At 37.5% G+C, this 16228-nt stretch overlaps 1 protein-coding gene across 1 annotated transcript in view; it reads left to right on the top strand.

Annotated features, from left to right (window-relative positions):
- The window catches only part of LRP1B (LDL receptor related protein 1B), a 608586-nt gene that overhangs the window by 144307 nt on the left and 448051 nt on the right, over positions 1–16228 (top strand). Inside the window, exon 2 of the mRNA XM_079310839.1 lies at positions 14886–15011. Within this exon, the coding sequence (XP_079166965.1) occupies positions 14886–15011 (126 nt within the window). The remainder of the gene's footprint in view (positions 1–14885; positions 15012–16228) is intronic.

The raw sequence follows: 16228 nt of genomic DNA, 5'->3' as shown, positions 1-16228 counted from the left end.
TTGAGCAACAGTTTCACAATTTTGAAGTCTGTTTACAATACTACAATGTCATCTGTTTCCTCAAAAGGCACATTTCCAGAATGCTTTCAAATATCCAGCCATTTTAATGAATACCTCAAGGGGTCATTGAAATATCTTTAAACAGGTGGTGTGAGTTTAAAAAGTCTTCCCCTGTGTATCCATCTGCATTCATCACCTTAGATCATCTTCAATATTCATGTCTTCTACCTGGAATTCTGTTTTTGTCCTCAGTGATAACGTGATCTTCTTCAAAATGAAGCATATGGTTTATTTTTCTTGTCAAATTGCCCTTAAAATATCTTGGGTTTTTTTTTTTTTTCCTGGTATTTGTATCTGCCAGGATTGGAAGACTAATTTGTGCTTAAACTGTCTCAATATTTATGATAGTCTTCATTACTAAGAAGCAAACGACAAGAAAAAATATTTTGTATTTGTGCAGATACACAAAGCAACTTTCAAACAGCCTTGGTTTGCTGCTGGGTTTTACCTAAAACTCTCTCCCAAAGTGACCATAAATTTAGTCTCACAAAGCAATCTTTGGGAATACCTTCCAAACTTACTGTGGTTTTGGTTTTGGTTTCCCCCCCCCCTTTTACTACCACTGAAAAAAAATGGATCTAAGAAATTTTTTTAAAAAAAGATCATGGAGTCCAACCCATTCCCTAATACCTCCACTAAACCATGGCACCATGTGCCACATCCAGTCTTTTTTAAAACATATCCAATGGTTTTCTGAACACAGAAACACATCACCAGTGTGACATGGCTTTAGGGGCTGCTTTAGTGGCAGTCCCCAAGTGAAGGTGTAATAGTGTCTCTGACTCAATTCAGAAACTAAATTTTTTTAACAGACTTCTTAAGTGAAAGTAAATACACAGGTTTATGGACCCATCTTATAAATTCCTGTGCTTTGCTTACCAGTGCTCAAACATATTTCAGTGGGTCATATATCAATTTTTGATTTTTTTTTTTTTTTAATTTTTAATTTTTTTCTCTTTTTAGATAGAAAAGAATAGGTGTCACTGTTCTGTCACAGGTGTGCTTTCTGTGAGATGGTACTTTAAATCTACTTAAGCATCATTATTGCAGAGACTCAAACAGCTTAGATCTTAATTGATATTAATAGGAATAACCCTCAATGACGTGAACTTGGCAAGCCAGAAATTGCAGCTGTTCTCAGCAGTAGTGGCAGTAACAAAGATAATTAATTGTTTTTCCCTGGGAGATATATTTAGATTGTACAAACTAAATATTCCATTCCCTGAGCCCTAATTCAGGCTTGTATTTGTTCTACAAATATAGGAAGTTAAACTAAAGTTAATATTTTTTGACTGTCACACCATAATGTGAGCTGTTACAATTATTTTTGAGAAGTATTTAAAATATTTATTTCACAAGTCTTCCAGTGATAACTTAAGCAGTTGATGTTGTATATGATTTTGCCAGCATAAGTAAAAATTTGATATTTTAATTTTTTTTGTATTCTTGGTTTATAAGAGCTGGTATTTGACCTGGCCCCAGCAGTAGTGTGCAAAGGGGATCATATTGGGTATTGCACAGCATGTGTTCCTGGCAGAGTTTTAGACAAAAAGTATTCCTGAGTGAGCACAACTTGCTTTGCTAAGAACTTGCAGTCAGCATTATAATCCTCTTGGATTATTAAAGAATACATCAGGCTTCAGTTTTGAAGTGCACAGGGATGTGTTAATGGCACTGCAAAATATTTATACCCATCTTGCAGGAGGCCTCTGTCTGGGTTATTGATTGCCAGGCTTTAAATTCTTTCAGTTTTGCTTAAATAAGAGTGGGAAGGAATCTTTACAGATCTTTCCCCTGTCCCAGCTGCAAGTGGGCTGAGCCACCTGGGGAGTATTTACTTCTGGTCCTGGTTCTTGAAGCTGTAATAGACACCCCCACAAGAATGTATATTCATATGCTCTAAATGTGTGGTTTTTATTAACACTTATTTTAATAGTGGTTGTAAAACTCATGCATTTAAATGCAGTTTTTTAAAGCAGTGGCATTTTGAGCGAGGGTTTCTTTCACCAGTTATTTATTTCTACAATAGGAAGTCTGTGCTGTGGGTATAATTTTGTCTATGCTGTTAACATCCACCCTGAAAATGTAACATGCATGGGATGCTCTGTTGCTTGCTACAACAGTGATTTTCTATTACAGGTTTTAAATCTCTGATATCCTAAAAACGTGGAGCTGCCTCAGGTTGGGCTGGACACAGAGGCAGCTCTGCTGAGCATTGCAGGTGCTGAGCACCTCCACAACTATCTCCCTTCACAGTCAAGAAATGAGGCTTTATTTCCCCAAACTAATATGGCACTAAACCACCAAACTAAACATTTACCTTTGTGATGTAAATATTTCCTAAGCTCAGCTTCTTTCAAATCCTGCAGTTATTTGTGCTGCTCAGCAAGAGACACGGACTTTGCAGCAGGAAAATGTGTTTTTTTATGAATGGGATGAAGCTCTTTTCTTCACTTGCATCTTAAATGCAATCTAAATGATCAATCATGCCCTGCACACAGCAAAAGCAATAGGTATGATGAAAGTCTGATTACGTGTAATCAGCAGCAGTAGTGATTTGAATGTTTTGTATCTTCCCTCAGCCTGCTGCTCAGAAAAGCTACTGCTTTAGTGTATTGAAAGAGGTTACTTGAATTCATCAACTGGGTTAGTTCAGAACCCCATTTCTCTGGATCTTCTTTGTTTTTGTTTTTTGTTTGTTTTATTTTTTTTTTTTTTTTTTTTTAACCATTACATGGCTGGAATATCAGTTACTTTTGACTTATTAAAATATTAACAGTATTGCACAATCTAGGCTGGCATTCAGATCCACAGCTTCTTCAAAACAGTAGATTTGAGAGGTAAAATTGCTTTTTTGCTTGTGCCTTAAAGTACAGAGAACCATTCTTAACAAATTCCCAGCTGGGGGAAGCTTAGAAATGGGATGCCACTAAAAAACCCACAAAAAACGAAGAAATGCTGTTATTACTGTGGTCATAGATCAGGCCAAACCATCTCTTTCTGGAGTATGTGGACATATGTTCTGCAGGAATTATTTAGGATTGTGGCTGCTCCAGTGATTTCACTCAGTTACTGAGAGTGTGTGGAGCAGCTGCAAGGAGTAACCAGCACAGTCCCCTCAGTATTTCTCTGACTCAAGCCCTCTCACAAGTGAAATTGTTCTGCTGCGGAGCTCCAAAGTTGTGTCTGTCTTCTGGGGAGAATTGCCTGCTCGTTCACTTCTACATCTCTTTTTTTTCCTGCTGCTAGAATATAATTAAAGTTGCTAAAAATACATGCTTTCTAATATTGTTTTTTCTGTGTAGGCGGCTGCTGTTGCTCTGTTCTCAGGGGAGGAGGTGGTATCAGGATGAATGTCACTTAACTCTATTAAATGGTCCATATTGCACAGGGATATAGAAACTCCTTATTTGTGGCCTACTCCAAAGTCCCATTAAGTTTTAAAAAAAAAATAAAAATATATATATATATATACACACACACACACATATATATATGTACAGTGGAATCTGTGGCTTTGTTAGCTTAACAGAAGTATTTTTTTCCCCATCAGAAGAGAGAAGACTTTTGAACTGAAAACTACCACTTTCATGTTAGCTGTGAGAATTTACTTTCTTAGTGCTAAGGAAATTAGTAGAACAAGCGGGGCCATAATTACTGTGCTTTTACAATGCCAACATTGTATCTAATTATGGTTTAGTCTACAGAGCACTCTGTTTAATAATCCCAGCAGACACACTTTGAGTGTAGGTTTTTGCTTCACCTGGATGCATCTGGGAACAACTGGCCCCACTGTCATGGAAGTGACAGTTGACAATATTTTACCTGTTTTACAGGATAAAGCATTGGCTCACCTTTAATATGCATGAAATCACTTAAGGGTGAGCTGGAACCAGCATTTAAAGGCAAAGCAGCTCAATGCAAAGACAGTCTTTGTTCACTTTTTGTGTGGTAAAACCAGGGCATAATTTTCTTTGCACAATCTCAGCAGCTCGCAAAGCTGGTAATAAAATCCTTGCTGATGAAGTGAGATCTGCTATTGCTAACAAAGGTTAAACATCCATCATCCTTTTGACCTGTTAAAATGATTCCATCTGCATTTTTGATCCCGAGTTTACACCTGTCCCATGCCTCTTGGTTTCTATTTAATGATGACCATTTTTTTTCTGAATGTGAAGTTCTTGGTTTCCTCTCCTGCCTCCTCAGCCATTATTTAAATTGCAGCTATCTTTTTTCTCAAATATGGAAAGTCACAAAAATAACTTAAAGATTTTTTGGACAGAGAGGGGACAAAGAGGAGCCTGAGTCTGTAATTTTGATGGATTTCATCTAGCCCATTCTGTGGTGAGACCTTCCCTTCCCCTGTAAAATCAGGGTATGTAATATTTGTTCAGGTGTCCACCAACTCCTTATTCAGCACATCAGGGTTATGTGCTCCATTTCCATGACTGCAGTGGAATTTCTTAAAAGTTAGAGCTTTCTTGACACCCTTAGATACCCTTCAGTCCCCAGACTCCAGAATAAATTGAGGAAAGCTGTTACATTAAAAATTAAATTATTTCTTCCTTGTTTTTTGTGCAACTAAAACATTTACTCTGTGTGTGTAATCCTGAATACCATCTTATTGATTGTGTTCCTGATGCTGTCTTTAATTTTCTAATTGCTGTTTCTCTTGACCATCCTGTGTGATACAAACAGCTCGGGGATGGCAGGGATTTGAAAAAGCAATAGCTGAGGAAAGCCTTCCCACACAAATGCTGCCTTTGAATTAAGAGTTTCCTCCATAAGGATATGTGGGGCTCTTTTGGTTTTTGTCAAGTGTCCAAATGTCTTGGCAAGAAAGTTTTAAAATTAGTTTGACCAAGTTGCTTGATAACATTTTATCCAAAGCTGTTGTTATTTCCTTTCTATCTGTTTTGATAGCTTCTTTACAGTATTTTTAATAGTAGTCAACACTTACAAATTAAAATAGAATGTCATCTTAATAAATCAAAGGAATTACTATCTAAACTGATGGTTCCTTGGATTTTGTTTGCCTTTCAATAACTCCATGCTTGATCTATATATAATTATTTTTTTTAAATGTTTGTTTTAAAACATTCAAGGCATATTTTTTTTTTTTTTTAAGTAGCATTTAATATTTCTGAGTGATAGTACCTGTTTTTCATTACATGAATCACTGGTATGCAGCTTAGGACAAGAGCTTGCTCCTGCACTAGAGCTCTTGACAGAGAAGGGTGACTCTTCACTCCCTTTACTTTTAAAGTGTTTTGTTATCAGCCCAAGCTTGAAGCCTGTAATAGCCTCCTCATCCTTTTATCAATTCAGCTCTTCTCGAGGATTTGGGCATTTCCTCCTTGTTTCCAAGGATCCAATGGGTCCTTGGGCTCATCAATCCTGCCTGTGGCACTCACAGCTCACCCAGCACCACCCCCTGTCCTGGGGATGGGACAATAAATCCAAGCACAGGGGGTCACAACTCATTTGTACAACTGGGAGACACCAGGCTGATATCACATCTAGCCTTTGATCCTTCTTTGTGACATGGACTTTTGGAGCAAAATTCAAGCTGCCCTGCAAAATATAATTTTAAATTTTTTGGTAGAAATATTTTGCTAAATATTGCATCTTGCTGCCTGTGAATAATATGTTTGCTTGTTCAGAAAATCACATTGAAGACCTACTGACAGCAGCAGCTAATATCACAATACATTGCTCTCTAGTGGTGTGAAAATTATTATTCAATGTATGCATTTCCAAATTACACCTTAAATTATCAGCCTTGGATCAAGCTATCAAGAAAGTCAGACCTGAACTGCAGAAGATCACTATTGTAACTACTTTCCCAACTGTTAAATTGCAATTAAACCTGTATTAAGCGACCCTTTGGTGCACCTTTTACTTACAATTTAACTTAGAACTCTTGATTGTAGTTATTTAAAATAATGGATATGATTTCAGTAGGGCCTAGCATAAACGTGGAAACATTTATAGGATTAGAGTTAATTTCTAAAGGTTTATATCAGAAACAGATTGTTCTCAGATTATTTTAGTTGCAAGTTTCTGATATTGTTACCTTATTTTTAATATTAGGTGATATCCAACTTGAATAAAATAGTTAACCCTGGTAATGAGATTCCTTTTAGCTCTTTATGTAGACACTATTTAGAAAGGAGTTTTGGCTTGGTTTTCCCTTAGTTCTCTTTTGATAACTGGGTATAATTTAAAGTTATCTTAGTATTTAACCCCGTTTCCCTGTAGATTAATTATCCTAATCTAAAACAAATGTGTATTAAACATATGCAGTTGCTTACAGAAGCAGATTTAGCTGTTTCATTTAATATAAGTCTCTTGTTGCACAAAACAAACCCGTCATATTTAAGATTTCTCTGGTCATTAAAACTGAATTATGTAATAGGCTTCCATCTGCTATTGAAACCTGTTCATCATTATTTTGTGTCATTTTAAGTGGGAGCATTTTGAGAAATGCTTAGTGACAGCAGGCTTGGCTCTCTGGGCTATGAGAGCAGGACATGCCTTCCTTCCTTTCTAGCTGCAAAAATGAATGTATTGTCTTCTGAGAAGATTTTCTCCAAGAGTTTGGTTCTCACCTCTTCAGCCTTGCCATGATCTGGAAAATTCTGTATTTCATTTTTTTCAGTTTAACCGTGTGGAAGTTGCAAGCTCCTCCCCACATGTCCCCCAGCACTTTGCATGGATTGCTGTGGGATAAACCCAGCGCTGCCATCCATCATCCCACCCCTGTCTGGGTGACACTGATGGTGCTTAGCAGGGCAGGCAGCATGAAATGATTGGCAGTGCAGCCACACGGGAGTGGGAGTGGGCAGGGAAGATGGATGGCTCCATGCTGCTGCTCTGGAGTTGGAGATGGGTAAATGGAGCTGCAGCAGATGTGGGATCCACTGGAATAGGAGCCAGGCAGGGCAGGAATTCCACTGCATCAACAACCTGAGAGGGAGCTGGACTGCGGAACTTCATGAGAACAAACCACATAGTTGATAGAAGATGCTATGATTTCAAGATTAACCATTTTGATATCCTATCCAAGATGTACTTTTTGGATATGGTAAAAGGAATAAAATTTGTGATCAAGTCCTAAAACAAGCAAATCAAGCACCAATGTTAACATAGCCACAAAAGCCTCCTCCAGGGTAATAAAAGAGAAAATAAAGAAGATGGTTCAATTCAGTCCAGATACCTTAGAGTTCCTTCCATGCTGCTTTTAATTTTTTAATCCTTTATGATAACTTATTTTCTGTTTTCTCATATAACTTTGTTTTCCCAATTTTGCAGTCATTTGAGTTACCTAGATCTTACCTATCTATATCTTTCCCTCATAATGTTATCTGCACTTTACAAGAAAACTGAAAACTTTGCTTTTATTAAAGTGATGATAAGTAAAGCTTTTTTTTTTTTTCTTATTATTCTCATAATGCTCCCAGTATCTTCAAATATATCAACATTTTGTGCTTTTCCTTCCTTCTGTGGACAGATGCCATTCTATTAGAGTTTGAAATATTCAAATGAAATGGCTTTGTGATGTTTTACATAGTAAGAAAACTACCAAATTAAAACAATGACATCATTGATTACCCTTTGATAGATGAAATTTATCTAAATTAATTATCTTTTAGTATTTGCTAAAACGGTCATATGTGAAAATTCACAATGATAGAACATCTGCTCAGCAGAGGGCTTATCAAAGGTATTGTAATAAGCTATGTAATGAATGTTTCAGCTTTCAAAAGAGAAAATATTTTGCATGGCATTTATTTAAATAATTTGTCTCAAGTCGAGATTTCCATCCCACTTGGAGAAAAAGAAGCAATTTTGCTGTGAAAACATTATAACTGAATTTGGAAACTTTGTAACCTAGCAAAGGAAGAAGCATACCTTGGAAATTCTGAGTTCCAAGAGCTAGAGAGGAGATGAAAAGGATTCATTTGAAGTCCTGCTTGGAGGCACAGCGAGCGGCGCGCTGCGGCGAACCGGGTTTGAAACCGGCGCCGGGTGACTTGTCCTCAGTCCCCATCCGTCTGCTCTTTTCTTCTGCTCTTCAGCAGTTTGCTTGTCAGACCTTTTGGAAGTTTGATCCTGGGAGCAGCTGAAAACCTCTGTCTTTTCTCCACTGAGCTTGCTGATGAAGCAGGAGACATGTCTGTGTACAAGAAATGTTATTCAAATCATCGCTCCTAGAATTCCTTTTCCATGTGAAAGTTTGTGTTGCTTATCCAAGTGTAGAGGAAGTGTCCTTATATAAGAGCTCCTGTGAAGGCTCTTGCCAAGATGCTTTCACTTCTTTATAAAAACCTTATTCTTATTTCTATATATTTATTAATTTTTTCAACTCTTCTGCCACAACCCTTTCTTCCTGTCAAGTAGGAAATTAAATTATAATATAATGGACACACTATGATAATACAGGCCAAAGTAGTGGAGAGGCTCAGAGGTTTTCACATTCCATATAAATGTTTTTTTCAAATTCATTTTGTTCTTTGACGGGGGAAAGAAAGAAGGGTTGTTTCAGGGGAAGCCTTTGAAGGCTTTCCACAAGTCAGAACATTTTTGCTCGTGTTCACCCTGGCACTAGCTGTCAGCAGATGAAAGGGCACCCTGTTGACTGCAGTGCAGGGCTTGTCACTCTCAGCATACAGAGGGGTAAGTGATGGTCACTTTGACCCTCCACCCTGACATTTACATTTAATCCATGTCAGGCTGTTTTGGAAAGAAGGACCACTTCACCCTGGGGGATGTGTTTGCATGTTTCCACCAGCTTTCAAGAAGGTGAAGGATAATTGTGAAGAAATGGTTCAGAGGGAGCTTGTTTGGCCTTCAGCCTCCTTTCTTTGAAGGGCTTCTGGGAGCAGGGGTTGGCAAACATCAGGATTGCAGGTAATGTGTTTCTATTAGGGTCTCCCTATTGTGTTAGGGAAGGCATCTGGCTATTCTGTGGTATTTTGAGCCATTAAGGAACATAACTATCATGTCATTTCGTAGTTTGCTGAGATAGGTATTATTCTGTGACCCTTTGATGATTAGATAAAAATTGGCTCAGGGATGTTTGGGTGTTTCTCATTATCTGAGCATTTCTTAAATTTCTCTGTCCATAGATTGTGCCACATTGAGTCTGAATAACCTTCTCTTGTTCAAGTCCAGGAGGGGACCTGTGGTCACCCCCCTCCCACATAATGTAAATATGTTTTTGGCAAAAAAAGAGCCAAAAAGAACAAGGAACAAGACAGTCCCTAATCTTATCACCTGCTCACTTTCAAAAATACTCCAGGAATTTAATTAATCAGTGGTTGTTTCTTGTCTTTTTGTTAGTACTGACCTCTATCAATATTTCCATAAATTATAGTGGCACAGAGCAAGTTAAAAAACCAAAAACAAAAACCGAGGAATTCTTGTAACTGTTGATGTAAATAAGGAATTTGAGCATGAATATTATGGACTGAGAACTAAGATGACTGATGTCACTCCACAGACTCCAAACAAGATGCCTGTGACCTTGCTGGATGGGAGATGTGCAGACTGAGGAAAGTTTACACATGGAATTTAAAAATATGTGGCTTAAACTGAGCATATGGTGCTTTTACTGACAGGTACCTCTGTGTGTGCCTTGCCTATGGATAAAGCAGTTAGCTGATTAGTAAATGCTGAGTAAGTGATAACTATTATGGCAAGAGCTTTGATTGGAGCAGGACTGCAGTGGAGACAATACACATAAAACATCTGTATTTCTGTTTAGAATGCTGCATGTGAACATATCAGCAGCTCTTTAAGCCCCTTTGCTCTGTGGAAGCACAAATCAGGGTTTGGTAGATCTTCTAGAAGAGTTTTGGGTTCTGTAAATAAAATTTCATTACTTTAAACACAGCATTACACTGAACTAGGTAGGACAGAAATAGATGGTATCATAATCATGTTTTTATACCCTGAACGTAAAACTCTGTTTATCATTTTGCAAGACACATCTCAAGAATTTTGTCTGTAGTTTAGTGTGGCCAAAATGTAAATGTTTTACTCTGTGCTGGTCTCTAAAAATGTAGATTTAACTCCAAAGGTATGAAAGGTTTGAAAAGTGTTATATAAAGTCTGAAATTCATAAGTAGGAAGTGCTGTGCATGCTCTTTCTTCACATCTCCCTTTCAGTTACAGTAATTTAGGTTTTAGTGCGTGATGAATTCTGTCATAAATTACTACTGGAATACACTTTTCAGCTTTGGAGTAAATTTTGCTGAAATTAATCTGAAAACCCTCCCATGTTTCAGTGAGAGATCAAAGAAAATCCCAAATGGAAAACATGCTTTTGAGAGGGGGGAAAAAATAGTTCTTAGTTCTTAAACTCTTGTAATGAAGATAACTTAATTAAAATCAAAGCAAAACTAATTAAGAACTTAAAAGTGATTTTTTTTTTGGTTACATAATATCCCTAAAACATGGCAGAATGGGTTTATTCTCCTTGGTAGAATTCCTGGTCATGCAGGTGATGCTAGTGGATCCCAATGGAAATGTACAGCTGGATTGCAGTTTTCTGAGCACTCCTTTTGGCCTTTCTGCTCTTTGGTAGTCTTCCTGCTCTTTTGCTTCTGAAAAACAAAACAAAACTTACCTATTTTGGCAGAAAATTCCCCTTCTCTCCTGTGAGTTTTTCCTGGGTATGCAGCTGGGGAAAAACAAGCTGAAGTCTACCAGTTTATCATTTTTATTCATGAATTTCATGGTTCATTCCTTGATCTAACCGTTCTCAAATAGAAAAAGAAAACATGCTCACACACATCCCCCTAATCTATGAGCATCTTTTCTTGCACCCTTCCTTAAAAATGGAGAGGGAATTGAAAATTTCAGCATTTCTTTTTCGTTTCACTTTAAACATATTGAAAATATTATTTTAATGCAAAATTAAACGAAATCATTTTGTGAGACATTCTAACTTCACATTAGGCTGTTGCTATAAAAGCTTTTAAATATTATGTTGTGATGGTCTCTTATTCTTCAACATTCATTCTATTGTGCTTGTATCCTATCCTTCAAAAGCTTCTCTAGGAATGTGCATTTTGGGGTAGTGTGCACATGTGGTTTTACTGAATATTTAGTGGAAGCCTAATGAGGAGGCTCCCCGCTCTAACAGATCAAGACTTTATTAGGCTGAGTTTTGCTCACTTTGAAGAGTGTTGCCATATGGGAGGTTTGTTTTTTTGAGCTCTCTCAGGTGCTCTTGGCAGATGGAGCTGGAAGTGCTCGGAAGACGGAGCACCAAGCAACTCCCATCCAAGCGCCCGGGGGTCACCAAGAGCACGGCAGGAGCCTGGCAGATCCACAGAGAGCCCAAGCAAGGGACTGCTGGAAGTGGAAGCACAGTTCTGGAGCTCAGCAGCTTCTCTGGGCACCTGGTTCCTTCACCAAGGCAGTTCTTAATTAGATTCACAGCAAATAGTTTCCACTCTCGTGACAGAGCTGATGAGATCTCAGTTATACAAATATTATCTCTCATATAGTTCTTTTCAGGAGCCCTGTTGACCTGATTTTCTTCTTTGCATCCTCTCAAATAGGGAGGATCCAGATCCCCTTGGCCCTAAAGAGTCCATGGGATCACAGGCAGTGATCTTTATCCCTTATTTGTCCTTATTTAGGAGCTGAATGAAAGCTGACAGAGGCAAATGCCTCTTTAATCCAGGAGCATTCCTGGTCCAGGCAGACATCAGTCACTGCCGTGTGTGCTGGTTGGTTGATTGGTTTGTTTCCCTTTTTTTTTCTCTTTTCTTTTTATGATCATAATGGAATTTTGGCTTTCCAAATTCAGTGTAATTTCATGCATTATAATTCTAGTTGCTTTCCTAATGAAGATTTTGAGCTTTGTCCTCTTAAAAAAAAGTTCATCCTTAAAAAAATAAAATCAACATGCTTTTGGCTGTGGGAGCATTGACTTTAAAACAAAGACACCAGGTTTCCTTTTTCTTTTTTTAAAACTTTCCTTCTAAGAGGCACTGCCAGGTGTTTGCAGCTTAGGATAGGAGCATAGGAGTAGTATCCTTAGGGAGGCAAAGCTTTCATTTACCCATAGAGGGATGATTTCTCACCATCTGCTCTGTAGCTCAAAGAACTGGGATGTTAAAAACGTGAATTTTCCCATCCACTGGGAGCTTTCCTGCACAGCTCATGGATTACAAAAAGAAAAAGGTGTCACTGAAAAGAGCTGTTTTACTTTCTGGGCCATCCTAGATGACTATTTTTTAGCAAGAGGATTGTTGTGGTTTTTGTTTTATTTTTTTAAAGCCCACTAATTAGTGCGTGTTCATGATTAACTGGTCAAATTCATTCTGTAAAGATAACAGCTGAAAATAAAAATAATTCTATAGTTATGCAAAATAAAAGCATTTGAGGAAGCACTTTCAGAGCAAATAAAACCCTGAGGTAATATTAAGCTGCTTTATTCTAAACAAAATCTATTTTTCAAAGTATTTTATAAGTTAGTGGTTTTTTCACTCTGCTAAGTTTTTCTCAAGGTAGAGAATATAAAAAGCTTAGATCTCCATAATTTCTGCATTGCTGCATAAAATGGAAAGTAATAATTTGATAGTATGGAAATAGCTTAATTTTTTTCCATTAGAAAAAAAAAAAAAAAAAGTAGCAAACAAGCCTTTTTTTCAAGTACACACACTCATCTCTGGGCTCTGTGTGAAATTGCTTTTTAGAACTTCTTTATATCCAGTTACTTGGGCTTTTTCTATAATCTTTGCCCACAAGAGGAGCAAATGCAAGATTTTTTTTTTTTTTTTTTTTTTGTGTAGACATGTGTGACCATCTGCAGATTTGAAAGAAGCTGTTGCACTAGGGAAGGGATAATCACCCTGCCAGGTTTTGTTTCAGACAAGATTTTTATTCTATAGGTGTTGTACATGTAGTTATTTGGGGAGGCTCGTGTAGAACCAGGCTCTTGTGTGACCTTGACTGTAGAAGTGTTTTCACAACTTTACATTTCTATATTTATTCAGTAATATTCTTCACTTTGCTGTCAGGGCAGAAACCTCTCTAAATAAATAAATAAAGAAATCTGTTATTCTTAATAATGAAAGAATTTTCAACTTTTTTTTTTTTTTTTTTTTTTTTTTTTTTTTTTTTTTTTTTTTTTTTGCTCTGAGGAATAATCATTCCAGAGCTGAATAAATAAGTGGACATGTTTGGCAAAGGTAGTTTTAATATTCCCAGGTCTGACAGAAGCAGATGTGCAATATACAGGAAATTACAGCTCATCTTGTAGTAAAAGCAGAAGTGTATCATGGATTTCAAGAACACTCTAAAACCAAATATCATAGAGTTCTTCTGTGTGTTTCTAATACTAGTCTACATCTTTGAAATGCTAAAACTTGCCAAACTCTCTCACTCTTTCTGACTTCCAGGATGGTTTTTCAAGATGTGCTATCAAAGCAGAGCCTTTAATCATCTCCCTGAAAGCTTTAAGCAAAATCACTCCCTGTAAACTTACACTCTTAATTATACAGTTGCTCATTTTTGCTGTTGTGGGGAAGGAAGATATAACAAAAATCCTTTCATTCTTACAGGCTTAAAAGAAGCTGTGATATAGTTATTTTAAGAAATATAAAATATATCTACATAGTAGTTGCAAATTTGGCTTGTTGTAAAATTGAATGGCATCAGTAGTTGAAAACCTGACCTTGGAAATGAGGCCTGCACACAGGAAATGATTAAATTGTAACTTTAATAAAGTATTCTTAGGTTTTTTTTTTCCTTTGGTAATAATGCATTCCTTGGCTTTTGGAGGAACCAAGCCAATGGAGAGATCTATAAGTGGATTGGCTGTTGTCTCCTTCTTTATATTTGGTTTTATGTCTCTGTGGCAGTATTGACTCTAGTGAAGTTATTTCTCTCTTGTGCCAGTGTAAGAATAATGAGGAAACCTTTTCCCAGCAATCTGCAATGTAACCTTGTGGAAGACACTACTGTAATTTATATATTGATAAAATGAATATAATATATTGCACAGAGGTTTTGTGAGCTTTAATTAATATTAGAATAGTTTTTTACATTGAATAATGATGGAATAGTCTTGAGTTAATTAACTCTAGATCTCAAGGACATCAGCCTGTGGTGGTTGAATGCAGCAGATAGTGTGGGTGTGCCAAACTTCCAGAATTGCCCTCTTTTAAAAACCATTGTTTTCAAGGTGTCCCAATGTTGGCTTTAAATTCTTTGTTCACAAATTTGTAACATGAATTATGAAATATTTTTTATAGAAAATGTAGGAAGACTTTGGTCATTAAAATATCTAAGGAAATAGTTGAAAACAGATATGATTATTTAAGTAGAACTTTGCTTGCAAAAATACATCCTTGAAATTTGGATTGTTTGAGACAATTTAAAAATATTTTCTGTGGCAGGAGAGGCGAGTCAGGAACCTCCCTGCTGGTAACATGACATTAAATCTTGTTGGTTTCTATCTATTGAAGAAATTTACTTCATGGTGAAATACTTAGAAAAAAAGCAGATTTTCTTAAAATTTATTCCATAAAAGTAGTAAATGGTGACGTGTTCCTGTCAGTTTGGAAGGGTGATGGGCAGCTCCCACTGGGCCCTCAGCTGGATGTTCAAGTCCCCTAAGTGAGGGTATCAGATACCACTAAATCATTGCTTCATATTGTTCCTATCATCTGCTTTGATTTTTGCTTTGGGAATCATTTCATTTTCACTTTTGTTTTTCATTGTGCTGCCTTGTTTTTTTTTCTTATATTTTTAATTTTTTTTTTGCCATTGACCATTCCACTGTAACCCATTCTCATTTCCAGCAGAGCATCCCCTGTGTGACGCAGGGGAGTTCCTGTGCCGCGATGGCGTCACCTGCGTGTCCTGGCACTGGCTGTGTGACGGGGAGCCCGACTGTCCCGATGGCTCTGATGAGTCCTTGGACACCTGTAAGTAAAGCAGGAGCTGCTCTTCTATTTTATCTCCCTTTAAACTGGAACATTTTCAATCACACTAACTACCCCGCTGAAAGGGCAGATTCCGTTTGGGTTTATAAATCCTGAGTGAATCTTGCTGTCGAGGGGAGCAGGTTACATTCTTGATGTGGGTGAGAGGCAGAAGAAATGGATGAGATGGAAGGTGTTTTGTTCTTGTGCCACTCTGTAATGAGCACTGTCACTGGAGCATGTGTGCCCTCTGCTCTCCCCGAGCTGTCAATGGGCCAACAGGGGAGAGGTAAAGTCAGGCACAGGAAAATGAGTTCCTCTAAATACACTTACAGGGATGGAAGAGAAGAGTGCAAAATCTTTTCAATACAAATATGAAAAGCGTACAAACATCAAAGGGAGGAATGAAAGATGATGTGAGAGCTGTGAAGGGGAAATAAGCAAAGAAAGGAAGATGATGGAAAGCTTTAATAAAACATATTTAATTATAGTGAAGACCTTGTTGGTTTTTTTGGTTTTTTTAATGTGGCTAAGAGCTTTTGAACACCAGAGTAGCAACCTTGCAGACTTTTTTCTTATCAGCCTTGTAGACTACTGATGAGGTGTTATTAAATCTTAATGTTCCCTTGTTTCCTGTGTTCTGAGGAAAATGAGGGAATTTCCTAATTTTATCCCCAGGATAATCACTTAATGTAAGAGAAGAACCATGTATTTTGTATCAAAGCAATACTGACAATCAGGAAGACTGGAAATGGGGTTTGCTGCTCAAAGAAAGGAAAATATCAAACATCAGACAGTATTTAGGAGTCTAATCTCTAAAATGAGGGACAGAAGCTCAAGATGTCTGGGAGCCATTTCTGTCTGGGCAAACACTGCAGTGCTGATTGCAGCTTTCCTGCTCCAGCGCTTGTTCTCTGCAACTGATCAGAAAATTGCCTCGGGCGCTGTGGCGAGGGTGCTCTGATTAACCACCTTCCACACACTTTGGGATTCTCAGCAACAGCATCCTGCACTGGGAAACGCTGGCTACAGCAGGGATTTTGTTCCTGCACTGCTGATTGATTGCCCCCCCTCTCTGATGTGTTTTCAAGCACAGCGTTAATATGTGTAAAAAGTTTTTCTTAATTATGACTATTGAGATAGGAACACACAGATGGCCACACACAAAGTTTTTAACTTGCCTCGTGATATTCAGCATATAGTTCCAAATCCAACAGCTT

The sequence above is a fragment of the Erithacus rubecula genome (assembly GCF_903797595.1).
Source record: "Erithacus rubecula genome assembly, chromosome: 8".
In the NCBI taxonomy this organism is placed as follows: domain Eukaryota; kingdom Metazoa; phylum Chordata; class Aves; order Passeriformes; family Muscicapidae; genus Erithacus; species Erithacus rubecula.
The sequence above is the reverse complement of the archived record's forward strand: the minus strand, read 5'-3'. Positions and strand labels throughout refer to the sequence as shown.